A 27,901-nucleotide genomic window follows, 5' to 3' on the forward strand; every position below is an offset into this window, starting at 1 on the left:
ATAAAAAGGGCGGCACCTCTCTCTGCATCAGTTGGTTTCCTGTCTTTGATGGTGAACGCTCAGTAAATCGGTGGTGAAAGAAGAAAATGATTCCTGGCCCTAGGGCAGCCGGTGGTTTGGCAGGGCACTGGCTTTGCTGCGGCTGTCACCAGAGAGCGCTGGAAGCACCACAGAGGCCCCACTGGGGTGTCCTTTTTTGAGCGAGTGTGAGCGGGGCACCAATAGACTACTGACGGTATCCATCAGCCATGCATCCCCAGGGCATAGCGCATACAGCGCACCGGGGAGAAGAGAATAAGGAGGCTGGCCACAGAACGTCATGCCAGACGCGGGCGTACAGTAACTCTCACCTCGGTGGGGGCTTCTCAGGAGGTGCCATGGGAGCATCGTTGCACAGAGCACCAGCAGGATCCAGGCTGATGTGTGACGGATACGCAAACCGGATGTGCGCGGCCCCCGGAGGTCACATCCGAATGACGCGCTTGCATATGACTTCTGGGGCAGGTACCAGAAATGGCTGTGTATGTCTTTTGGCGGCTCCCATGTGGAGATGGTATGTAAAGGGATCGCCGGCAGGTAGAAATGTGGGCAAGATGGTGGCACAGCAACCCCTGGAGCAGCCTGCGAAGCCACCACTACAGTAGCAGCTTAAAAGCCAGACAGGAGACGTCCATCTCATCCCAGTAGGAAGTAGGCGTCCCAGCATCCACGTGCAGATCGATGGGGCAGCTGCAGTGGGGGTCATTTTGGCAGCATGCGAGGTACATCAGGAGCCAGCAGCCTTCGCAGCTCTAGTAGGATTGAGGAGTCTGCAGTCTCCAGGGGAGACCTTTCGGATGTCGTCCAGTCTCCTGACCCTGTATAAATCTTCCAAGTGTTGAGTGATCTACAAGAAAGTTCCGTAAGCTAATGGCCGTTTTTCCTCTTTTTTTTCATCTCTCTCGGCCTTTATTTTGTTTTCTGGGGTGGGAGATAGGAGGTCCCTAGGAAGTGTACTGAGAGGACAAACCATAGTGAGATTCCCCTCTGTGGACAGGGGCTGTCAAGAACATGGTCAAAAAAGCTTTGTCAGGCATGTATAGAGCAGACTATTTCAGAAGAATCCCCTAACTTTGCTGCCAGCCTGAGATCCTTGATTCAAACGAAGGTACAGAAATCCGTAAGTTTACTAGTCCACTCAGATGATAGGATCATTTAAGGGAAAAAAGAGATTTAGGATGTCCCCTTCATCACTGGATGATTCTGCAGGGTCAGAGGAAGAGGGCCTTTGGGAATCTGATCGAGGTTCCACCTCATCTGACAGTGACTCGGAGAGTCGATATTGTTTTTCCCCTAGAGGAAACAGATAAGTTGGTGAAGTCCATAAAATCAACAATGGGTCTGGTAGACCAGAAATCCAAGAAGTCAGGACTTAATGTTCGGGAGCCTTGAGCAGAGAAAACACAGGACTTTCTCAGGGAATGAACAGGTGCAGAACTTCATTAAGGAGTGGGATAGACCAGACAGAAAGGGACAATTTATGGCTTCCTTTAAAGGGAATCTGTCACCCTATTTTTCGCCTATCAGCTGCCGGCACCGACATCAGGGGCTTATCTACAGCATTCTGTAATGCTGTAGACAAGCCCCCCCCCCCCCCCCCCCCCGATGTAACCTGAAAGATAAGAAAAAAGAGGTAGATTATATTCACCGGGGGGCGGTCTGGTCTTGGTCCAGTGGGTTTTGCGGTCTGGCGCCTCCCTATTTCTAACGGTGACGTCTTCTTCTTTGCTGCCTGTCGTGGCTCCTGCGCAGGCGCACTGCTCTGCCCTGTTGAGGGCAGAGCAGAATACTGCAGTGCGCAGGCGCCGGACCTGGCACTTTAGAAAGGTTAGGGTGGCATTTGAATCTGAAAAAATCCAGGCTATGACCATTAACATCAGAGGTCTCCCTGGGTCTAGTAATAGATTTGGTAAGACAAGAATGCTGCCTCCCGGAGGAGAAAGGAGAGAATATCATAAGCCTCATCTTGTCTACAGTAGCTATGCCAGAGATGTCCCTCAGTAAAGTGATGTCTTTGCTGGGTTCTCTGACCACCTGTATTCCAGCTGTCAAATCTGCACAGTTCCATTCACGGGACCTAAATTTTACCATAGCCTGTGCATGAATAGCTTTAGCTCCCTCCTGTAATGCTGAAGGGTGTGAGTTCAAGGTCTGGCTAGACTCACACAAAAGAGAAAATGACATTTTTGAGGTGAGTCATTGGACTTGGTATATCTTGATTTTTCCAAAGCGTTTGATACCGTGCCACACAAGAGGTTGATACACAAAATGAGAATGCTGGGTCTGGGAAAACATGCGTGTAAATGGGTAATAACTGGCTTAGTGATAGAAAACAGAGGGTGGTTATCAATGGTATATTCCCTAACTGGGTCACTGTAACCAGTGGGGTTCCGCAGGGGTCGGTGTTAAGACCTATTCTCTTCAAAATATTTATTAATGATCTGGTAGAAAGTTTACACAGTAAAATATCGAGATTTGCAGATGATACAAAACTATGTAAAGCAGTCAATACAAGAGAAGATAGTATTCTGCTACTGATGGATCTGGATAAGTTGGGAACTTGGGCCAAAAGGTGGCAGATGCGGTTTAATATTGATAAATGTGAAGTTATACACATGGGAAGAAGGAATCAATATGAACATTACATACTGAGTGGAAAACCACTTGGTAGATCTGACATGGAGAAGGACTTGGGGATCCTAGTTAATGATAAACTTACCTGGAGTAGCCAATGTCAGGTAGCGGCTGCCAAGGCAAACAGGATCATGGGGTGCATTGAAAGAGGTCTGGATACACGATGAGAGCATTATACTGCCTCTGCACAAATCCCTGGTTAGACCGCACATGGAGTAGTGTGTACAGTTTTGGGCACCGGTGCTCAGGAAGTAATGGAACTAGAGCGAGTACAAAGGAGGGCAACAAAATTATTAAAGGGGATGGGGGAACTACAATACCCAGAGAGATTAGCAAAATTAGGATTATTTAGTCTAGAAAAAAAGACTGAGGGGTGATCTAATAATCTATAATAAAGTATAGAAGGGGACAATACAAATATCTCTCACAAGGGGGCATTCTCTGCGTCTGAAGGAGAAAAGGTTTTGTCCACCAACATAGAGGATTTTTTACTGTTAGGGCAGTGAGAATCTGGAATTCCTTGCCTGATGAGGTGGTGATGGCGAACTCAGTCGAGGATTTCAAGAGAGGCCTGGATGTCTTCCTGGAGCATAACAATATTGTATCTTACAGTGATTAGGTTCTTTAGAAGGATGTAGATCTGGGGATTTATTCAGACGGAATATAGGCTGAATTGGATGGACAAATGTCTTTTTTTGGCCTTGCTAAATATGTTACTATGTTACAATGGTGAGTCCTAGAGAACGATGTGATGTTGCAGGGACAGTTGGAAAGCAGGCTGATCCTTCCTGGGGCAGTGATCTATTCTCTCCAATGGTGGCTAGGATTAAATTTAGCACCCAAGGAAGTTCCCTGGGAAAACAGTGTATCCAGCGTGGTTACGATGGATGCCATTCACAGGGAATGGGGAGCTCACCTAGGCAACTGTTGGGTGCAGGGGACCTGGTTGAAGCAGGGAAAGTTAGCCTCTATGAACAACTGGGAGCTCCTAAGGCCTTTTTCACACTTCAGTTTTTTGTGTCCGTTAAAATCCGCCAAAAGGGCGGAAAAGCGGATCCGTTCCTAACTGATGTGAACGGATGCTACAGGATCCGTTTTTTGACGGATCCTCAGAATGAAGAATTTTAAAGGAACCCGCTGGCCGTGAAGGAGAGAGAGAAGAGAGAATTTTTTTTCCTCCGCCAGAAAGGATTTCAGGGTTAATTTTCTCCCTGAGTTCCTTTCTCCGGGCATGCACAATGGAAAATGCGGATCCAACAACAAAAAAAACGTTGCAAGGTCCGTCCAGGCATGCCGGCGGACGAAAAAAATTTGGCGGATCCTCACAAAAATGGATCCAACGGATGGCCATCTGTCAAGATCCGCCAGTAATGCAACTCAATGGGGAAAAAAACGGATCTGCAAAAAAAAATGGCTGATCCGTTTTTTTCAAAACCTGGCGGATTTTGACTGATGGTCAAAAACGGAAGTGTGAAAGAGGCCTAACACTGGAGAGGGCATTAAACGAGCTGCTGTCTTTTTTGCGGGGTCACCATGTGAGGGTGCTCTTCGACAACCAGACTAAAGTAGAATATATACAGTAAAAAACCAAGGAGGTACTCCCTCGTCCAATAATGTCAGTTGCAAGAAGGGTGTTTATACTAGCAGAACAGCATCTCCTCTCATTATCGGCCCTGCATATCAAAGTAAAAGAAAATTAGAGGGCAGACTTCCTAAGCCACAGACCGCTAAACCAGAGAGAATGTTCTCTAGAGAAGACAGTATTCGATCAGATTGTGGACGTGTGGGGTCTCCCTCAAGTAGATCTTTTCGCCTCCAGGAAGAACAGGAAGGTCCAGAAATTCTGCTCTCTGGACCCAGGAGAGAACCCTCACATGGTGGACGCATTCAAGATGAAATTGACCCTCTGACTACTTTGTTGTTTTTTTTTGGCTAGGTTAGTTTCTACCCTTATTAGTAGTAGAAACCAGGTAACCACAAGGATCTATGAGAGGACCTGGAAAAAATTCTTATCCTCCTCGGGGGTGGATCCGGTGGGAGAGATTCCTTTAACATCTGTCCTGGACTTCCTTCAGAAAGGGCTAGAGCTTGGTCTTTCGGTTAGCACCCTTAAGGTGCAGGTCTCAGCCCTAGGAGCGCTATACAGTTGTGACCTGGCAGGTAATAGATGAATTGCCAGGTTAATCAAAGCCTGTGATAGAGCTAGATCAATTCCTGCCTGTAGACCCCCTCTATGGGACATAAATTTAGTTTTGACAGCATTGTCAGAAGGCCCCTTTGAGCGTTTACATTCTGTCTCAGATAGGATAATCTCACTAAAAACATCTCTGCTAGTAGCCCTTACATCAGCCCGCATAATAAGCGACATCCAGGCTTTGTCAGCAGATCCTCCTTACACTCAAGTTCTGGAGTACAGTGTGGTTTTGAGGTTAGATCCCATATATTTACCAAAGGTCGTTGCAAAATTTCACAGGTCACATGAGATTATATTACCATCTTTCAGTTCTAACTCTAGCAATACTAAGGACGGAAAATTACATAGCCTAGATGTTAGCAGATGTTTGTTTCAGTATTTAGAGATTATGGAACAACGGAGGAGACAGAGGGCCCTTTTTGTATCCTTCCAGGGTTCTAGAAGAGGTCAAAGGCTATGTGCACACGTATGCAGAAAATTTCTGCATAAAAACAGGACTCCTTCCCAGAAAACGTGCATTTTCTGCTTTTTTTTTTTTTTGCGTTTTTTGCGCAAAAAATGCACGTTTTGTGTTTTTTTTCCGCACGTCCCCAGACACACAGAAAATAGCAAGAAATTCTGAATTTTCCGCGAAATTAATGAGCATGCTGCATTTTTACCGCAAAGCGTTTTTTTCGCGGAAAAAACGCATCAATGTGCACAAAAAGTGCAAAATGCATTAAAATGAATGGGAAGCTTCTTTTAAGCGGATATTTGGTAAATCCGTGAAAAAAAAACGCAACGTGTGAACACAGCCTTAAGGTGTCCAAAGGGACCTTAGCAAGATGGGTCAGAGAGGCTATTAAGCTAACTTATGTCAATGCACTTAGGGCCATTTCAGAAGATCTGAAAGCCCATTCCACAAGAGACGTGGCGGCATCCTGGTCAGAGAAGGCAGATGTCTCCATCGACTAGATTGTAAGGCGGCCACATGGTCGTCTGTCTACCTTCTGTAAACACTATAGACTGTATCTCTCTGCTTCCTCTGATCTCACAATTGGGAGAAGGGTTCTACAAGCTATGGTCCCTCCCTAAGATCAAAATAATTCTCTGTAATTCTGTCGTGGTGCCGTCATGGGTGACTGAAAAACACGGACATTACTTACCGGTAATGTGTTTTTTCGTAACCCATGAAGGCACTCATATTCACTCCCTGTTTAATCACTCTCTTTTTGATCGGTGGATCTTTGGTTTTGTTCATACACCCTTTTTTGGTGTTGGTGGATGTTAAGGATGAATAGGAATATAGATGTGCTAGCTTGGCCCGTACAAAATTTTCCCACATTGGTCGTCGGGGGCGCAGGCAATTTCAGAAAAAGCAAGCTGGTCAAATGTAAATATATTTCATGAGCTGGTGAACACAGACAGATATTTATATATGTAGATTAGTAATACAATAAATTGTTGTGATAAGTAGAGGCCAAAAAATGTCTTCCGGTTGAGGTGCCACCTGCAGGTCATTGTGTCTTTCTGCAGGTTTATGAAAATGAATGTTTAAACTGTATTTAGTGATAAAATCATGAATGTGTGGATTGTTTGGCTGTTTTCTTGCTGAATGGAGTAAGTTTACCTTTCAAATGGTGTATCGTGTGTGTGTGTGGAGTGAAGTAATCAGCGAAAAAGCAGTGCATGTTTACAGATGTGTTGGTATTGTGCTTTGGGGTCTGTGGTGCCACCTGCAGGTCATTTTTCCTTACTGCAGGTTTATGAAATTTAATGTTTAAACTGTATTTTGTGATCAAATCGTGGATGTGTGGTTTGTTTGGCTATTTTCTTGCTGAAGGGGGCAAGTTTACCTTTCAAATGGTCTATCATTTGTGTGTGTGGGTGCAGTATGAACAGGGATACAAAGGAATCACCGATAAACAGTGTTTAGAGATAATAGAATAGATGATTTAGTTGTGTACACTAACCTGGGAGTTCCCTCTCGTGCTCTGTAAACCAACTGATACGGAAAGAGGAGCCGCCCTTTTTATCTGGAAGGTCTCCTGTCCTTGAATGGTGGATCCCCTCTCTCGTGGTGCCATCATGGGTTACGAAAAAACACATTACCGGTAAGTAATATCCGTGTTTTCCAGGTCCGTTTTTAGAACTCTAAAAAAGTGAATTATGCAAAACTTTCTTTTTCTATTTTATAAAAGGACACATATTGGAACCCCCGATGGTCCCCATAATAATCCATGGGGCCACTCTCCTGCCATTTGCATCAGTTTTGCAGCAGATCGGTTTTGATCATGAATTTCTTTTTTTGTCTGTTCCTACAATGAAATGGACAAAACTCCCAAATACAAGAGTGAACACAGTCTAAGTCTGTCCATCAAAAAGAAGCATCATGTCCATTTTTTATCTGATTTGTGGATGAAATTTTCTCATTAAAGTGTATGGGTCTGTGAATAAACAAAGCACTCAAATGCCATCCATGTGTCATCTGAGCAATGTCTATTCTTCCCAGAGCAGTTGATATAGAATCATAGAATCGTAGAGTTGGAAGGGACCTCCTGGGCCATCTGGTCCAACCCCCTGCTCAAAGCAGGATTCGCTAAATCATCCCAGTCAGATGTCTGTCCAGCCTCTGTTTGAAGACTTCCATTGAAGGAGAACTCACCACTTCTCGTGGCAGCCTGTTCCACTCATTGATCACTCTAACTGTCAAAAAGTTTTTTCTAATATCTAATCTGTGTCTCCTCCCATTCAGCTTCATCCCATTGCTTCTAGTCTTTCCTTGTGCAAATGAGAATAAAGTTGATCCTTCTACAATGTGACAGCCCTTTAGATATTTGTAGACAGCTATTAAGTCTCCTCTCAGTCTTCTCTTTTGCAAACTAAGCATTCCCAAATCCTGCAACCTTTCCTCATAAGACAGGGTTTGCAGACCGGTCACCATTCTGGTCGCTCTTTTCTGAACTTGCTCCAGTTTGTTGATGTCTTTTTTAAAATGTGGTGCCCAAAACTGGACACAATATTCCAGATGAGGTCTGACCAAAGAGGAGTAGAGGGAAATAATGACTTCACGTGATCTAGACTGTATGCTTCTGTTAATACATCCTAGAATTGCATTTGCCTTTTTTGCTGCTGCATCACACTGTTGACTCATATTCAGTCTGTGATCTATTAGTATACCCAAGTCTTTTTCACATGTGCTGTCACTTAGCCCTATTCCTCCCATTCTATATATGCTTTTTCCATTTTTATTGCCCAGATGTAGTACTTTGCATTTCTCCCTGTTAAAAACCATTCTGTTAGTTGCTGCCCACTTCTCCAGTTTATTTAAATCTTTTTGAATCCTCTCTCTCTTCTCTAGTATTAGCTATCCCTCCTAGCTTTGTGTCATCAGCAAATTTAATCAGTTTACCCTCAATTCCTTCATCTAAATCGTTGATAAAGATGTTGAACAATACAGGGCCCAGGACAGAGCCCTGTGGTACCCCACTTGAGACATTCTTCCAACTGGATGTGCAGCCATTTACGACCACTCTTTGGGTCCGATCACTAAGCCAGTTATGAATCCACCTAACAGTTGCCTTGTCCATTCCATACTTAGTCATTTTTTCAATAAGGATTGTATGAGAGACTTTGTCAAATGCTTTGCTGAAGTCAAGATATACTATATCTACAGCATTTCCTTGATCCACCCAATCAGTGATACCGTCATAGAAGGAAATTAAGTTAGTCTGACATGACTTATTAGTTACAAACCCATGCTGACTCTGTTTAATCACTTCATTCTTATCCAGGTATTGACATTCATGTTGTTTAATAATTTGTTCAAAGATCTTTCCTGGTATAGAAGTCAGACTCACCGGCCTATAGTTGCCTGGGTCCACCTTCTTCCCCTTTTTGAAGATAGGAACAACATTTGCTCTTCTCCAGTCTTCTGGCACTTCTCCTGTTCTCCAAGAATTTTCAAAGATTATAGAGAGGGGTTCAAAAATTTCTTCTGCTATCTCCTTCAGTACTCTGGGGTGTAATTCATCTGGACCTGGAGACTTGAATTCATTTAGGCTAGCTAAGTGTTTCCTCACTATCTTTCTGTTTATAGATATCCTGGATTCTTCTATTCCCTTAATAGGACAGTGAAGAACAGTTGATGTTACATTTCCTTTCTGAGAGAAAACAGATGCAAAATAGGAATTTAAAAGTTCAGCCTTCTCAACATCCTGTCTTACCATTTCATCATTTTCATCCTGTAAAAATCCTATAGCATCTTTGACTTTTCTTTTACTTTTGACATATCCCCAAAATCCTTTATTATTGCTTTTGACATCTCTTGCAAGCCTCAATTCATTTTCAGCTTTAGCTAATCTGATTTGTGCCCTGCAGGTTCTGCAGACAGCATTATATTCTTCTTTAGATATGCCTCCCTCTTTCCATTTTATAAACATTTTTTTCTTCCTTTTTAGCATGTGCTTAAGTTCTGTGTTCATCCGTCCTGGTTTCCTTAACTGCTTCCTATTCTTCCCTCTTTTCGGAATTGTTAACAACTGTGCTTTGAGAATTTCATTTTTCAAGATTTCCCATCCTTCCTGGACATTTTTGTCTTTAAGGATATCCAGCCATTGGATCCCTCCAATTCTCTTTCTGAATCCCTTAAAATCTGCCTTTCTGAAATCTAACCTTGACGTCTGAGTCTTCACAGGTCTTCCGCCTCTAGTTATCCAAAATTCTAAAATAGCATGGTCGCTACCTCCTAGGGTCCCAGCCACTTTTACCTCCTCAACCATTTCCTCCCTGTTTATAAGGATTAGATCCAAGGTAGCAGTTCCCCTTGTTTTCTCCCTTACCTTTTGGAAGATAAAGTTGTCAGCAAGAGAGGATAAGAATTTCCTTGACCTGTTAGTTTTGCCTGAGAGAGATTCCCAACAAATGTCTGGATAGTTGAAATCTCCCATGACAACTATGTCATATTTTTTGGAGAACTTGGCCATTTGATGCATAAAGAGTTCATCCATAGCTTCAGCTTGCACAGGCGGCCTGTAGTAAATGCCTACAATGGTGTCCTTTCCATTGTTCTGTCCTTGTATTCTTACCCAAACAGTTTCCACAGAACTCCCAGTCTCTGAAGCTTCAATCTCTGTGCAGATATACGCGTTTCTAACATACAATGCGACACCCCCTCCTCGTTTTATCAAGTCTGTTTCTTGCAAATAAGTTGTATCCTTCTAGTCTTGTATTCCAATCATGTGTATTGTCCCACCAAGTTTCAGTGATTCCAATGACATCATATTTCTTTTCCTGTGTTAGTAGTTCCAATTCTCCTTGTTTGTTGCCCATGCTTTGTGCATTAGTATAGAAACATTTTAGTTTGTGATTGGTTTCTCTTTCTCCAATATTTTTATTAATTAGATTCTTTCGTCTTTGTTCTTCCTTTCCACTTCTAATAGCAGAGTTCTCAATAGCATTTGTCAGGTGTATGGCTTTTTCTGGTCTTTTGCTACCCTTCCCATGTTGTTCTAGTTTAAAGCTCTCCTTACAAGTGTAGCAAGGCGACTTCCAAATACATGCTTACCAGTCTTCGTAAGGTGCACCCCATCTCTAGCAAGTAGTCCATCGTATAAGTAGTTCACTCCGTGATCCAGAAATCCAAATCGCTGCTGACGGCACCATCGACGTAGCCAGTTGTTCACCTGCAGAATCTTATTCCACCTCCTTGTTCCATGGCCATCCACTGGGAGGTTGGAAGAGAAGACCACAGATATGAGAAGGTTTGTATAATACATGAATTATAAAAAGTGACACACGGATCAAAAGTTGTTCCAACATAATGAAAACTCCCCCACGTTTTTTCACATATGACAAAAAAAAACCCATCTGTCTGATTTGAGGCCTCGGCTACCTTCTCTGTTGTGAATTCACTTTCTGGCCTACCTCTGGTTGCTAGTGAAGGTAGTGGAGCTGGTTGTATTGATAGAGGGGTCGTGAGTTCTCTTCCCTGGCTTCCTCTGGTGGTAATGGAGCTGATCTAATTAACAGAGGCCTGCCACCTGATAATGAGGAGGATGACTGGAGATCTGGAGTTTCTGACTGGATTTAAGACAGCCGACTCCCTCTATCCCTGCTGGTGTTTTTTTCCTGCCTCCTGAGGTTTTAGTTTCCAGCTCAGTCCCTGCATGCTCAAGCTAAGTGTTCTTTTGCTATTGTTCACATTTGATTTGGTTTTGTCTATTTCAGTTTTGTGTGGTCAGCCAGCCCTGGCTGGGGCTGTGCTGAATTTCCATCCTTATGTTACTGTTTGTGCCAGTTTGTTTTTGTTCCTTATTAGATTGGCCTCTTTTTGCTCTGCTTTCAGAATATACCAGAGTGCTGATATAGTGGGCGAAGTCTAGTAACTTCAGTATTTTTCTATCAGACGTGTTGGGCATTTTTTGCAGGTTTTTTTGTGTGATTGCAGACAGTCTTTCCTTTCCTGTCCTGTCTAGTTAGTGTGGGCCCCATCATTTGCTCAGTCTATTTTCCTACCTGCGTTTGTGTTTTCATTTTGTCTCACCGACAATATATGTTTGGGGGCTGTCTATTCCTTTGGGGTCTGCTCTTGGGCAGTTTAGATTTCCCCTTTCTTGCTTTAGGCTTATTTAGTTCTCCGGCTGTGTCGAGGCATCTAGGATCATCGTAGGTACGCTCCACGGCTACTGCTAGTTGTGTGGATAGGATCAGGGGTTTGAAATCTGCTTAGTTACCAACCTCTCTGGTTTTCTGTGGCTTAGCTTGGTCTTGCTTTCCTCCTCGGTGACCCAGTCATAACAGTTCACATTCTTAAGTGCTGTGTGCTGAGTTCTCTCTCTGGGTGTTACATGAAAAAGGTGTGCACACGTGCCCCTGACTAGTCTATTCTGTGCAATGAGGTGAACGCAGACAGACACAATAGCTCAGGGAAAGGTCACGCTGCGCTCTTAAGTGTGTTCCTATTTCTGCCTAAAACTACTATCTACATTTATATTAAATTTCCTCAAACGTCTTCAGACATCCCCCTGTCGGAGACATTGCGTTTTAAGAGTGTGGGTTATGAAAATTCATTTCAGTTAGATTTCAAAATTTACATTAAAAATAGCAGACTTGTTTGTATCCGTGTGCATCTCTAGATTTGCATCACGATTGGGTTCAAGAATTGCCTTATATTACACGCAATATCCCGGTCCTATAACTAGGACAGCCTATGCAGATAAAATTGGACTGCAGAGGATGGGGTGAAATTATTTTTTCTGATGAAACCCCCTTCAGACTTTTTGGGACATCTGGAAAAATGATTGTTCGGAGAAGAATAGGCGAGCAACTACCATGAGGCCTGTGTCATTCCAACGGTAACGCATCCTGAGACCATTCTTGTGTGTTATTGCTCTTCATTCATGGAGGGGTCTCGCACAAAATTTTACCTTAGAATGTAACCATGAATAAAGCATTAGATCTAAACATCCTTCAAGAGCAACTTCTTCCAACCATCCAGGACAAGAAAACTCCCAAGATCACAATCCCATTGAAAACCTGTGGTCAATCCACAAAAGCGGGTGGACAACCAAAAACAAGGAAATTGTGGTAAACACCAAGCACTGATTACATAAGAACGGGTCGTCATCAGTCAGGATTTGGCCTACAACCTGATATCCAGCTGCCAGGGAAAAATGCAGAATACTGGAAATATAAGGATCAACACCATGAATCCTGAGCTTTTGCATAAACTTGATGTAATTATTAAAAGATTAAATAGTTAGGAAATGCTGATCCAGTGTTCTTTAGTAACCATAACAATATAAAAAACACAGAAGCAGAAAACTGTTTGAAAACCAAAATTGTACCGATGTCAAAACTTGGCTACGACTGTACAAAATCTATACTCTTGCTCCAAAGTCATGGTTTGTACATGACCATACTGCTCATTACATGTGTCTTGCTCTTTGGTAGACTGCATGTAGCTGTCAGAGAGTGTATGAAACCGACACCACCTAATAGCACTGCCATGATTTTTCACTGATCATGTAACTGAAAACAATGGCTGACAGGCAAAATGAACTTACAGAGAAGATGGCGCAGCAGAAGTGAAAAATTGAAGGAGCGTAACCTGGAGGCCTGAGATAATCTACTAATCCCTGCTTTGTTGCTTATTGTGTTAGTGGACTGATAATTATATTGTGTTACAATTTATGGTAGATGGTAATGTCAGAAAATGTATAACATTGAAATTTCAATACCAAGAAGGAAAAGTCATGTATTTCTGGAAATCGCAGCATTTAGAGTTGAGCGACTTTGGTCGGATCGGGTTTCATGAAACAAAATTTGTTTCAGATGAAACTGGTCCAACTAGGGCAAAAAAAGTCGGAGTTTCGTCCGAAACCCGACCCCAATGCAAGTCAATGGGAAATAAAAGTTGGCATTGAGTGGATGAATGTCACTTTTTCACACTTTCTTTTGACTCACCGGTGATGACTTTACAGCTGAACAGAAGCGATGTTTGCTGTGCTGTCATACACATGACAATATGGCAAACACTGGATGTTCGGGCCCCCTATTCAAGTGAATAGGGCCCGGGTACTGTTCTGGTACCCGAACTGTTTTTAACTGTTCGGCCGAACCCACCGGACCCAAACATTCAGGTGTCCGCTCATCTCTAGTTGTCTCCCATCAAGAATATCTACAACGCCTTTGGTCGGCAATTGCACAGGAAGCTGGACGTACTGGACCTTGATGATTTGCCCAAATGCATTTAGAGTGGTAGAACATTCCTTAGACAACTATTACTAACCTCATTGATAGCAGACAAGGTATGTAAGTGTAAGGATTTCTGCATGTAGCACCCGTAATCGACACTGAATAAATCGAGATGTTTTGAATAATTTGTTTTCATTTTTTCATCACTTGCAGATCATTAACATGTATATTAATGCTACGATTTCCAGAAATGCATGAGTTTTCCTTCTTGGTATTGAAATTTCAATGTTATACATTTTCTGACATTACCATCTACCATAAATTGTAACACAGTATAATTATCAGTCCACTAACACAATAAGAAACAAAGCAGGGATTATTAGATTATCTCAGGCTGCCAGGTTACGCTCCTTCAATTTTTCACTTCTGCTGCAGCCATCTTTTCTGTAAGTTCATTTCGCCTGTCAGCCATTGTTTTCAGTTACATGACCAGTGAAAAATCATAATGGGGAGTGCATGGCAGTGCTATTATGTGGTGTCTGTTTCATACACTCTCTGACAGCTACATGCAGTCTACCAAAGAGCAAGACACATGTAATGAGCAGTATGGTCATGTACAAACCATGACTTTGGAGCAAGAGTATAGATTTTGTACAGTCGTAGCCAAGTTTTGACATCTGCACTGTTAGGCGTCGGGTTCCAGACGCTGCACAGCGGGAATCCCGAGCCTTGCTGTCGACGGTCTCCCATTCCCCTCCGGCCACAGTGGAGCCTGCTCAGCAGACTCCTCGATCCCGATATCCTGCCCACACCAGCATTGCGGATTCGGTTGCTGCTGCCACCTCTGGTCCAGTTATGGCAATGCAGCTTGGTCAGCAGCAAAAGGCTCCAGAGTCTAAGTCCTTCCTTCGGTCCACGGAGCATGCTCATGAGACAATCTCCCATTGGGGATCGGGAGTCGCATGCTCAGGTCCTTCTCCAGTTCTGATTGGACCATCAGAAGGATCAGGAAGGTCCCGGAAGGACTCGGCTATAAAAGGTTCGCTTGGCCGCCCCGCCATGCGCTATGATAGACTCTGAGGCTATAGTAGTGTATGTGTGATGATGGATGAATGAGCCTGGTGACTGACGCATTATAATTCCCCCTCCTTGGATATTACGCATGAGTGAGAGTTAGGAATTAGAGTCAGCACAGTAGCTCTGACATAGCGCCGCAGTGTTCCTCATCGTCTTCCTCTAGCGCGTTGGCCAGTACAGGCCTCCTGGACCACTGCTACCGCAGCGTCTGCCTAAGTAACGCTGTGCGCCTTAGGTGCGATTTCCAGCTCAGTTGATAGGCTGGTTAATGGTGTCCGTCCGGGCGAACATTGCACCTGTACTAAATGGTGGTTCACACTACCGTGACCTGTGACGTTAACAGGTCGCGGTTGTTCGCCGGCTGGTACGTGCTTCTTGAAGCAACGGGGTTCGTGCCTGCTAACACCGGGTCAGTGGTTATTCACCGGTGTCCGGCTTTCTCCTACAAGCCATTCCCTCATTGTTTAGCTGCAGTTAGTCACCTCTGCATGGTGGGCCCGGGCTGCGAACGCACCTCATATATTATTCCATCTTTATTTATTTGGTGCGTTCCGCCAGCCTGTAACATGCACAATTTTGGTTTTCAAACAGTTTTCTGCTTCTGTGTTTTTTTTTATATTGTTATGGTTACTAAAGAACACTGGATCAGCATTTCCTAACTATTTAATCTTTTAATAATTACATCAAGTTTATGCAAAAGCTCAGGATTCATGGTGTTGACCCTTATATTTCCAGTATTCTGCATTTTTCCCTTGCAGCTAGATATCAGTTTGTAGGCCAAATCCTGACTGATGACGACCCGTTCTTATGTAATCAGTGCTTGGTGTTTACCACAATTTCTGTGTTTTTGGTTGTCCACCCGCTTTAGTAGATTGACCACAGGTTTTCAATGGGATTGTGATCTTGGGAGTTTCCTTGTCCTGGATGGTTGGAAGAAGTTTCTCTTGAAGTATGTTTAGATCCAATGCTTTATTCATGGACACCCCCTGAGGAAGGAATTGTTCTGAAACACGCGTTGGGGTTAGCGGTGGGCTGTGTGGAGTCTCCATTCTTGGTATGTGATCTTTCCTTTGCAGCAGTGACCATGGCCATTCATTGAACACTTGTTTCCAATATGTGAATAGGTCCTGTGTTGCCATTTTCTTCCACAGGGTCTATTGATCTACTATGATGACAGGTCTGTTTGACCTATATACTGTGGTGACTGACAGTCTGGTTATTAGTTATACATCCATCTGTTACTTAATGCTGGTCTATTTGACCACAATTTACAAAACAGCATGCTAGTCACCATTTATTTATCTTAATGCATTCGCCATGTTGTATATGGGCCCTAGTTCAAGTGATCAGGGTCATTGCTTTATGTACGCTATATAACTCATTTGCTGGCCATGCATATAGGCTTTTTGCATACAATTGTGATATTTTAAACCTTTGGAGTCATCCCCCACTTCTCCACCGCTATTTTTACAGATAGTCACTTTTTAGCCTGTTTATGCTGCTTACCTGTTTGTCCTAAATAAAGATTTTTCACTTTTCTATAAAAATATAATTTTCGGACTTTTTTGCATTGAATTTTGTTTGTGGTTGTTTTAGTTGATTTGCAGAGTGTCCTACACTGTCCTAAACCTTAGACCTTAGCTGGACCAATAATGTATATTTATCATCTACTGTAGTATGATTTAGTTATGATTTTGTTTGGATTTTTCAGCTTTTTGTGTTGTCAATTTGCTTCACATTAAGGTAAAATTTTGTACGAGACCCCTCCATAAATGTGGCCGCAGCTCATATTCTAAAAATGGGGTGACAGATTCTCTTTAAAATATTAACAGCCACGGGTGGATCGAGATTCCACTCGTTGCTGTTAGGGGCATGATGAAATCAGCTGACGTGTCATCAGGGGGAGGCAATCTATGATGTACCTATATGTCATAGGTCGTTAAGGGGTTAATCCGCATTGATAGCAGTCAAGGTGAGTAACTGCGTGTTTTTCTGGGCATAGCCCTCATACACGAGCTTAAACAAAACAAGCTGTTTTGAAAATTTTGTTTTCGTATTTTCCTCAATTGCATACTATTAACATATCTATGGATTTGACAATTTTTAGAATTCCAGGACTTTTCCATCTTGGTGTTGCAATTTCAATGTTGACAAGAGTATAATATAAATAATTTAATTTCAAGGCACTGTTATTTAAAAATAACACTCACTTTTACTCTTAGCAGGTAACAATTCCAAAAGCTCAGAGGGAAATCTGATGTTTTTTGATTTTGCAGCAAATGGTCATAGTATCAAGACAGATAATCGTCAAGAACATTCCATTATCCTAAATACACCTCAAGCCCTTCACGATTTAGCATCTGATTCTTTTCAGTGGATCCTTTCTTCTGCTTCATCAACAATCAATGTGCAAAAGAAAAGTCAAGGAATATCTGTTGAACATATGAACGCTCATGTAGTGGTAGAGCCATTAACCTGCTCAGTATGTGGGAAATATTTTGCTCAGAAATCAAATCTTGCGCAACATCTGAGGACTCACAAAGGGGAGAAACCATTTTCATGCTCCGAATGTGGGAAATGTTTTTTTCAGAAATCACATCTTGTGCATCATCTGAAGATTCACACAGGAGAGAAACCATTTTCATGTTCAGAATGTGGAAAAAGTTTTGTCAAGAATTCAGATCTTATTAGACATCGGAGAACACACAGAGGGGAGAAGCCATTTTCATGTTCAGAATGTTGGAAATGTTTTAACAGCCCATCAGAACTTGTTACACATCAGAGAATTCACACAGAGGAGAAGCCATTTTCATGTTCAGAATGTTGTAAATGTTTTAGCAGGAAATCGGATCTTGTTACACATCAGAGAATTCACAGAGTGAAAACAACATTTTCATGTTCAGAGTGTGGGAAAAGTTTTGATAAGAAATCAAATCTTGATACACATCTGAGAATTCACACAGGGGAGAGACCATTTTCATGTTACGAATGTGGGAAATGTTTTTTTCAGAAATCACATCTTGTGCAACATCTGAAGATTCACACAGGGGAGAAACGATTTTCATGTTCAGAATGTGGAAAATGTTTTATTACGAATTCAGATCTTATTAGACATCAGAGAACACACACAGGGGAGAAGCCATTTTCATGTTCAGAATGTTGTAAATGTTTTAACAAGAAATCAGAACTTGTCAGTCATCAGAGAATTCACACAGGGGAGAAGCTATATCAATGTTTAGAATGTGGAATAGGTTTTAATGTGAAAAGCAGATTTGTTACACATCAGATAATTCACACGGTGAAAACAGCATTTTCATGTTCAGAGTGTGGGAAAAGTTTTGTTAAAAAATCAAATCTTGATACACATCTGAGAATTCACACAGGGGAGAAACCATTTTCTTGTTCCGAATGTGGGAAATGTTTTTATCAGAGATCACATCTTGTGCAACATCTGAAGATTCACACAGGGGGGAATCCATTTTCATGTTCAGAATGTGGAAAAGATTTTATGAACAAGTCAGATCTTGTTAGACATCAGAGAATTCACACCGGGGAGAAGCCATACCCATGTTCAGAATGTGGAAAAGGTTTTCATAAGAAATTAGATCTTGTTCGACATCTTAAAAACACACACAGGGAAGTAGCCAAATTCTTATTATAATTGTATTGATTTGCAAGACAAAATACAAGTTATCCTGAAGAAAAGTCACATGGCTAACAGAGAAAACAATTTCGACTAATAGATTATGCTTAGTAAAAGTATTCAAATATTAATGATTATTTGCTATGGAAAAGCAATTAGTTTGTTCATGTATAGGTGTATCATTTATAATGTATGCAAAATTAACATTAAGGCTACATTCCCATCATGAGCTTTTGGTGCGTTTTGATATTGCAGAATTTCTGCACTCTTTCTGCCCCTATTATTTAACTCCTTAACGACCGCCGATACGCCTTTTAACGCCTTTTGGAAGTGCATTGATCAGCAGGGTGGTTTGCTGGTAAAAGGGAAAAAAATCTCTCTTAAATCTTCTGCCTGAGTGAGTGTGAACGAGCAGAGTGTGACCTGAGAGTAAGTGCGAACTGTGGTGTGTGACTTGTGATTCAGTGACTTTGGATTCAGGGAGTTTCCAAGGGAGGTATTACTGAATTATTGTTATATTTTATTACTACTCTGTATTATTTTTACTTATCTTTTCTGTCTGGTGAAATCCCCATTAGGATGTGCTCCACTATTGCTAATGCCATCCAGTGTACATCTTGCCGCATGTATGAAATCCTCAAACAGCCGGTCAAGGGTGCATACTGCTGTGCGAGATGTGAGCATGTTGTGCATTTGGAAGCCCAGATACTGGATCTAAATGTGCAGCTAGCAACACTGAGATCCATAGACAATATGGAAAGGAGTCTTCTGCTCACTGAGCAGACGCTCAATGGGATAGATGGGGGGATGCTAGGTTGGAGCTGCAGGACAGTGAAGCAGCTAGCTGGGTGACAATTAGAAGGCGGGGTAGAGGGAAGAGCGCCAGGGAGGATAGTCCTGATCTGGCACACCCCAATAAGTTTGCTAAGTTGGCAGATGAGGGGGGGTGTCAGTACAGGGGTAGCACTGCTGCAGCAAGGTATGCCCTCTGAAAGCTGGAGTGTCTGCTCCAGTAAGGGGGAAATAGGAGAGCAGGGCAGGCCAGACAGGTGCTTGTAGTGGGGGACTCAATTATTAGGGGAACAGATAGGGATCGTCGAACGGTGTGCTGCCTACCTGGTGCTCGAGTCCGACACATCACCGATCGGGTTGACCGATTACTGGGAGGAGCTGGTGAGGATCCAGCGGTTATGGTGCACATTGGCACAAATGACAAAGTTAGAGGTAGGTGGAAGGTCCTTAAAGATGATTTCAGGGAATTAGGCTGCAAGCTTAAAGCAAGGACCTCCAAGGTGGTATTTTCGGTAATACTTCCTGTACCACGTGCCACACCAGAGAGGCAACGGGAGATTAGGGAGGTTAATAAGTGGCTCAGGAATTGGTGTAGGAAGGAGGGGTTTGGGTTCCTGGAGAACAGGGCCAACTTCTCAGTTGGCTACAGGTTCTACACTAAGGACAGGCTGCACCTCAATGGGGAGGGTGCAGCTGGGCTGGGGGAGAAAATAGCTAGAAGGTTGGAGGAGTGTTTAAACTAGGGACGGGGGAGGGTATTCATTTTATAGGAGGGGAAGACAGTGCAGATAGAGACCTGGGCACAAATAATGAAATTGGGGGTGGCATTGGGGGAAGGGTTAGAACAGTTAATAATTTAAAAAAGAAAAGAGGTACAGAGAGATGCATAAAGTGCATGTATACTAATGCCAGAAACCTCGCCAACAAAATGGAGGAATTAGAATTATTTTTGTTGGAACATAATTATGACATGGTGGGGATATCTGAGACATGGGTGCACTAGAGCCATGATTGGGCGGTTACAGGGCTATAGTCTGTTCAGAAATGACCGTGCAAATAAGCGAGGGGGAGGTGTGTGTTTATATGTAAAATCATCCTTAAAACCCATCCTGCGTGATAATATATATGAATCTAATGAAAATGTAGAGTCCCTGTGGGTGGAGATAAGGGGAGGGGGAAAAAATAATTACTGATAAAGGTTTGTTCTAAGTATCCAAAAATAATGGAAGCAACAGAGAATATCCTCATAAAGCAAATAGATGAAGCTGCGACTCAAGGAGAAGTCATTATTATGGGGGACTTAAACTACCCTGAAATACATTGGTAAACCTGCAGTTACAGCAAAGGTAATGGGTTTTTGACAACTATGAGAGATCATTACCTTTCACACCTGGTTCAGGACCCAACAAGAGGGGGGGTACTGCTAGACCTAATATTAACCAACAGGCCAGACCGCATATCAAATATAAGGGTTGAGGGTCACTTGGGTAATCGTGATCACCAAATAAGTTTTCATGTATCCTTTAATAAGATGTGTAGTAGAGGGGTTACAAGAACACTAAACTTCAGGAAGGCAAATTTCCAACGGATGAGAGATGATCGTGGTGCAATTAACTGGGACGATATCCTGAGACATAAAAATACACAAAGAGAATGGGAGACATTTATTAGCATCCTGAATAGGACCTGTGCACAATATATACCGTATGGGAATAAACATGCTAAAAATAGGAGGAAATCACTATGGCTAAACAGAGCTTGTAAGGGGCGCAATAAGTGACAAAAAGAAAGCATTTAGAGAATGAAAGCAAGTAGGTAGTGATGAGGCATTAAATAAATACAGAAAATTAAATTCTGTAAAAAGCAAATCAAGACAGCAAAGATTGAGACAGAGATACTCATTGCCAGAGAAAATAAAAATAGTCCCAAAATATTCTTTAACTACATAAATAGTAAGAAACTAAAAAATGATAGTGTTGGCCCCCTTAAAAATAGTCTGTGTGAAATGGTGGATGAGAATGAGGAAAAACCCAATATGCTAAATGACTTTTTCAACAGTATTTACACGAGAAAATCCCGTGACGGAAAACATGATCAGAGATAGAAAAAAAATTCTCCATTAAATATCACCTGCTTAACCCAGCAGGAAGTACGGCGGCGTCCAAAAATCACTAAAATTGACAAATCGCCAGGCCCGGATGGGATACACCCCCGAGTACTGCAGGAATTAAGTACAGTCATAGACCATTATTTTTAATCTTTAAAGATTCCATATTAACAGGGTCTGTACCACAGGACTGGCGTATGGCAAATGTGCCAATATTCAAAAAGGGAAAAAACTGAACTTGGAAATTATAGGCCAGTAAGTTTAACCTCAATTGTGGGTAAAATCCTGGAGGGTTTTCTAAGAGATACTATACTGGAGTATTTGAAGAAGAATAACCTCATGACCCAATATCAACATCGGTTTACGAGGGACCGTTAGCTTTCATGAAGAGGTAAGTACCGGACTGGACCAAGGGAATGCAGTGGACGTGGTATACATGGACTTTTCAAAAGCTTTTGATACGGTGCCACACAAAAGGTTAATACATAAAATGAGAACAATGGGGATAGGGGAAAATATGTGTAAGTGGGTTAAGAGCTGGCTCAGGGATAGGAAACAAGGGGTGGTTATGAACGAGGCACACTCAGAAATTTCAAGACAAAAGTGCATATCCTTACTCAGTATACATGTAAGCTATGAATCCAAATAATCAAATTTTATGCACAAATGGACAAATTTGAAGGACAATTCGGAGAAAAGAAGAACAAATCAAACTACGAAAAAAACGAATCAAACTAGTGTCCGATATTAGCAATAAAATAAATATTTTATTCACATAATTAAAACATATACAAAAATGGTGGGAACACAAATACCAAAAGGGCAAGGGCAATACTGGGAATTGGTATAGCACCTATATATTGCACATGGAAATATATGATTTTTTATAGTCATGGATAAATATCCAAAATATTCATATGGTACAAAAAGTAAGAAATATCTGCAAATGTAAATTTACTAATAAAGTGGCAGCGTGTGAAAATAGAAATAAAACAATTTACATCCAAGTGCAAAATATATAATAGATCACAACCAATATTAGACAATAAAGTGCAAGTGCAAAGTATCCAAAGTTGGGATCACTGTGTAAAGTTTAAATTACATATATCATCATGGGGTTTTTAAGATAATAAAAATTATTAAATATGCCAAACTATATAATGCTAGTGCAAAAGAATAACGCATAATTAAATGTACCAAATCATACAGTATCGGTGCAAAAAAGAGCACATATAGTGCCAATGCAAAATTGTATGGCTTTAAAATATACTCAAAAGTTCCAGTGCTGCAAAAGCACACAAAAAGGCATACCATGCAAATTTGAAAGAAGTGGTATGTGAAATCTCTATATGCACATATGCTGCAGGTCAGTGCCAATAGAATGGGTTAATAAACTAATGAACTAATCCTCAATACACACCGATGTGCTGCAGACCACGTGGCCACTTGTTATGAGCATCAGTACATCATGTTATATAGAGAATATCAAAATGCACGTTGAGAAAAATATCCAGTAATTACCTAATACCCGAGGAGCAAGTTCCCCAGGATGCGCCCGACCCAGACGCGCGTTTCAGCGTCTGCCTTCGTCAGGGGGTCACTCAGACTGTCACGTTTAGCAGTGGGGTACCACAGGGGTCAGTATTGGGCCCGTTTCTTTTTAACATTTATTAATGACCTTGTAGGGGGCATATAGAGTAGAATTTCAATATTTGCAGATGACACTAAACTCTGCAAGGTATTCAACACAGAGGAGGACAATTTTATATTACAGGAGGATTTATGTAAACTACAGTTGTGGCCAAAAGTATTGACACCCCTGCAATTCTGTCAGATAATGCTCAGTTTCTTCCTGAAAATGATTGCAAACACAAATTCTTTGGTATTATCTTCATTTAATTTGTCTTAAATGAAAAAACACAAAAAGAATTGTCCTAAAGCCAAATTGGATATAATTCCACACCAAACATAAAAAAGAGGGTGGACAAAAGTATTGGCACTGTTCGAAAGATCATATGATGCTTCTCTAATTTGTGTAATTAACAGCACCTGTAACTTACCTGTGGCACCTAACAGGTGTTGGCAATAACTAAATCACACTTGCAGCCAGTTGACATGGGTTAAAGTTGACACAACCTCTGTCCTATGTCCTTGTGTGTACCACATTGAGCATGGAGAAAAGAAAGACCAAAGAACTGTCTGAGGACTTGAGAAACCAAATTGTGAGGAAGCATGAGCAATCTCAAGGCTACAAGTCCATCTCCAAAGACCTGAATGTTCCTGTGTCTACCGTGCGCAGTGTCATCAAGAAGTTTAAAGCACATGGCACTGTGGCTAACCTCCCTAGATGTGGACGGAAAAGAAAAATTGACAGATTTCAACGCAAGATTGTGTGGATGTTGGATAAAGAACCTCAACTAACATCCAAACAAGTTCAAGCTGCCCTGCAGTCCGAGGGTACAACAGTGTCAACCCGTACTATCTGTCGGCGTCTGAATGAAAAGGAACTATGGTAGGAGACCCAGGAAGACCCCACTTCTTACCCCGAGACATGAAAAAGCCAGGCTGGAGTTTGCCAAAACTTACCTGAAAAAGCCTAAAACGTTTTGGAAGAATGTTCTCTGGTCAGATGAGACAAAAGTAGAGCTTTTTGGGCAAAGGCATCAACATAGAGTTTACAGGAGAAAAAAGAGGCATTCAAAGAAAAGAACGCGGTCCCTACAGTAAAACATGGCGGAGGTTCCCTGATGTTTTGGGGTTGCTTTGCTGCCTCTGGCACTGGACTGCTTGACCGTGTGCATGGCATTATGAAGTCTGAAGACTACCAACAAATTTTGCAGCATAATGTAGGGCCCAGTGTGAGAAAGCTGGGTCTACCTCAGATGTCATGGGTCTTCCAGCAGGACAATGACCCAAAACACACTTCAAAAAGCACTAGAAAATGGTTTGAGAGAAAGCACTGGAGACTTCTAAGGTGGCCAGCAATGAGTCCAGACCTGAATCCCATAGAACACCTGAGGAGAGATCTAAAAATGGCAGTATGGAGAAGGCACCCTTCAAATATCATGGACCTGTAGCAGTTTGCCAAAGAAGAATGGTCTAAAATTCCAGCAGAGCATTGTAAGAAACTCATTGTGTCATGATCCAAGGTGGATCTGACAAGTAAATGGACAAAGTGAACTTTGTTTTCCTTTGGCTTGGTGCCAAAGTGGGTTGATTGCCCCCGGTGGCCATTAGAAATATTACACGTGCTGTCGTTTGTTCTAAGTTGCCACGGTGGTGGTGAGTGGTATTACACTTTAGTTTTAATGTGCACGTATTACAAATCAGGTGTGAGGCTCTATAAAAGAGTTTCAGGTGTGTTTGATCGTTGGTGATATTGATAGTCTGTCATTTGGGAAGCAAGCCTGGGTGATGAAGGAGCTGAATGAGAGTCCTGGGCACCCCAGCCATAGGGGTTGAGTCAGCTATGGAGTCTGCAGGGAGTGCTGGCATGGATTGGTGGAGTCCAACGATGTGGTCTGCAAGAAGGGCTGGCATGGCGTGGTGGAGTCGCAGTTTATGATGTCAGCAGGAAGTGCTTGCATGGCTTGGTGGAGTGGCGGCTATGGTGAGAGTTGCACTAAGCATGCTGGACTTGCTGAAAACTGGACTCAAGGATGCTGGACTTATTGGCAGAAAAGTTGGACTCAAGCATGCTGGACTTTTTGGCATAAGCTGGACTCATCTTTGGGACTCTGTTTACTGGGCAGCTGCAACTGGTGGTGGACTCTGCTCCAAGGCTGCACTAGGGTGATGGATCCGGTTATGGTGATGGATCCGGTTGGAGATGCACGCAGGTGGTGGGCTGTTGCTAGGAGCGTACGCAACAGAGCAAAGCTAAGTGGTGTCCCCCTGTATTGTCATTTTCCTTTATGTGTGTTTAGTGCAGGGGTGGGATTAGTTTCCGCACCGACCAATTCCCTATAGAGGGTTTAGGTGCAGGGCGAGTCAGGGTTTGAGGTACGTGTGCGTCGCCCGGTGCGGAACCGGCATAGGGAACGTTAGGAGTGCAGGGACACTGGCTCAGGGGAGTATAGGAGGTCTCCACGTCCCTATTCCCTATCGCAGGGCCCACCATTGTTATTGTTACCCAGGTTTCCCCTTTATTATTTAAATTCGCCTTACTGGAGGCGGGGTTTCCAGACTACTGTATATATAATGTGTATTACCTAAATTCGCCAGTTGGAGGCGGTGTATCCAGCTGCACATTTTATTATTTAAATTTGCCCTACTGGAGGCGGTGTATCCAGGGTCACACTTTTTCTGGTGAGCCTTGGCCATGTGGAGACCGCTGAGTAATTGCTGCCGGGCCTCACTGAGGTGAGTGAGGAGCGGCATGGTGTGTTAGAGCCGCTGCAGCAGTAGTTATCAGGGTCTGAAGCCTTCCCTTTGGCTTCACTAGAAAATCAAATGGTGGCTGCGGTTTGGCTAAAAGCTCCTAGAGTCGCTGCTGGGAAGCCGGACTTGTTCATACTGGCGGACGCAGACAGGTGGGTGGAGTTGGTGATCCCCATGGTGCTGTCTGGGGTTCCCTGAGGTGAAGGGGTACGTCCCTGTAGTGAGCAGACTGGTGTTATAGTCCGCGGGGCTGACGCCAAATCTTCTTTACCACCGAAGAGGCTGCCCCCTCTTGGTCGTTTGGAGGAAAGCGACCAGCGAGTGTATATTTCCTCCATATTCCTGTCCCCTTCTCCAGGTGTGAGCGGCAGGTGTGCTGTGGGGGAGTAGGGACAAATCTCACCCCTCGCCATTAACCAACCCTGGGAGGCACAGACCTCATGGTGAAAGGGTTGGAGGGTGGTGTTCCTTGGTGAATAGCGGGGGTGTGAGTGTGGTGACACAGGGAGACATGTTGTGAATTCATTCTCTGGTTCACCAGTTGTGAGTTCTCCTTCCGGACTCCCTCTGGTGATGACGGGAGGTGGTGAGGCTGATTTGATCGGTGGAGATCTGCCACCTGAGAATGAGGATGACGATTGGATCTCAGGAGTTTCAGATTGGATTTAAGACAACCAACGCCCTATTCGGTTGCTGGTGATTCCTTCTGGCTTGTCAGCTCTTGGTTTTCAGCTCTGTTCCAGTCATCTAAAGCTAAGTTTTTCTGCTAATGTTCACACTTGATTTTGTTGGTCTATTCTGTTTTTTGTGTGGTCAGCCAGCCCCGGCTGGGGGCTGTGCTGAATTCCCACTCTTATTTATCAGTATTTTGCCAATTGGCTTTTCGTCCCTTACTAGTTCGGTCTCTTTTTGCTCTGTCTCAGAATATTTCAGAGTGCTGATATAGTGGGAGAAGTCTAGTGACTTCAGGGTTAATTTTGTTATCAGAAGTGGACATTATTTTTGTAGGGTTTTTTGCAGGTTGCAGACAGTGTCTTTCTCCTTCGTCTCATTGGGGGACACAGAGACTGTGGGTGTATGCTACTGCCGTCTGGAGGCCGACACTAGGTATACAAAAAACAAGTTAGCTCCTCCCCCGCCACATACACCCTCGCCCCGGTACCGGGCGGAAACCAGTTTTTTGCTTAGTGTCTTTGGAGGCACACGCAGTCAGGATCTCTCCAGGCTATTTTTTTTTTTTTTATTATTCCTTTTCGGTTCTCTCGCTATGAAGAGGAGACAGGGGCGACGGATCCTGTAGAAAGGGTCCGATCTCCCCAAACCAACAACGGGCGAGCACGCGTTGAGCATCGCTCCGCGTATCCTTTCCCGCACTGAGGGACATCTCTGGGACTTTTCCCCAGACATCTATTTTTTCCGTGTTTGTTACTTTATGAAGATAAGACAGGGGCAACGCATCCTATTGAAAGGATCCGATTTCCCCAAACCAGCAACGGGCGACCACGTGCGAGTGTCCCTCCACGTTTCCTCTCCCGCGACGTGGGACATTATGCCAGACTTAGCCCTGTCCACCCCTAGGTATGGAAACCATGGGCTTGCACAGTGGCACAAGACTAGTCTGCTCCCCCAACGCTAGACGGCGGTGCTGCATGGCGGCGGACGGTCCCTCTCGCCCCTGCAGGGCAGACGGAGCTAGGGTGCCTGCACCGTCCAGAGAGCAAATACCCCGGTAGGTATGCAGCTGGGGAGGGCTCTGGGCAGCGAGTAGGAGCCAGGGATCCCCTCGACCATCCCCCCCGCCTTTCGCCCTTCGCCTCAGAGTACCTGCAGCCGGGGTAGTAGGTCCCCGCGGGCCTGTGCGCCGTCGGGGGTGAGTGTTGAGCCGGCCTAGATGCAGGGTTGGTAGGCCGCGGTTTCGGCCTGGGCGCTGGTGAAGGGTCCCGCCCCCGGACGCGGCGTCCTATTGGCCGCCGCACGGCGTCACGGTCGGCACCGCCTTCGGGCGTGGCGAACTATCTGGCGCCGCCCCCGGCGCGACGTCACGGCCGGCGCCGCCCCCGGTGCGGCATCACAGCCGGCGCCGCCCCCGGCGTGACATATCCGGCGCCGCCCCCCAGCCCTAGGGCGGGCGCTGGTTTAAATCAATTTAAATCAAGGCCTCGGCTTCAGAGCAGGGTAGGCCGCATCTGGAAACAAGCCCGGGCGACCTACCCAGAGGCAGGGAGTCACGCTGGAAGGGGGGCACGCAGAAGCAGGGTAAGTGCGACCCCGTCCTGGAACTGCGCAGGTACATTTAGAGGTTACCCTCCTCCTTTCCCCTTTAACTTGTGATAGGAGTAAGCGCATTATGTCTGGAAAA

The 27,901-nt window shown here is 43.6% G+C and overlaps 1 protein-coding gene across 11 annotated transcripts in view; it reads left to right on the plus strand.

Annotated features, from left to right (window-relative positions):
- The window catches only part of LOC141050963 (uncharacterized), a 54,578-nt gene extending 36,086 nt beyond the window's left edge, over positions 1 to 18,492 (plus strand). For 9 of the 11 annotated variants that reach the window (XM_073547718.1, XM_073547719.1, XM_073547722.1 and 6 more), the window contains one exon: positions 16,843 to 18,492. In XM_073547718.1, coding sequence (XP_073403819.1) covers positions 16,843 to 18,281 — 1,439 coding nt within the window. In that variant the 3' untranslated portion in view covers positions 18,282 to 18,492. The remainder of the gene's footprint in view (positions 1 to 16,842) is intronic. The other 2 variants (XM_073547712.1, XM_073547713.1) reach the window with 2 other exon arrangements.
- Positions 18,493 to 27,901: the final 9,409 nt, after the last annotated feature.

The sequence above is a fragment of the Dendrobates tinctorius genome, unplaced genomic scaffold, assembly GCF_039654945.1.
Source record: "Dendrobates tinctorius isolate UK_male_01 unplaced genomic scaffold, ASM3965494v1 ptg000155l, whole genome shotgun sequence".
In the NCBI taxonomy this organism is placed as follows: domain Eukaryota; kingdom Metazoa; phylum Chordata; class Amphibia; order Anura; family Dendrobatidae; genus Dendrobates; species Dendrobates tinctorius.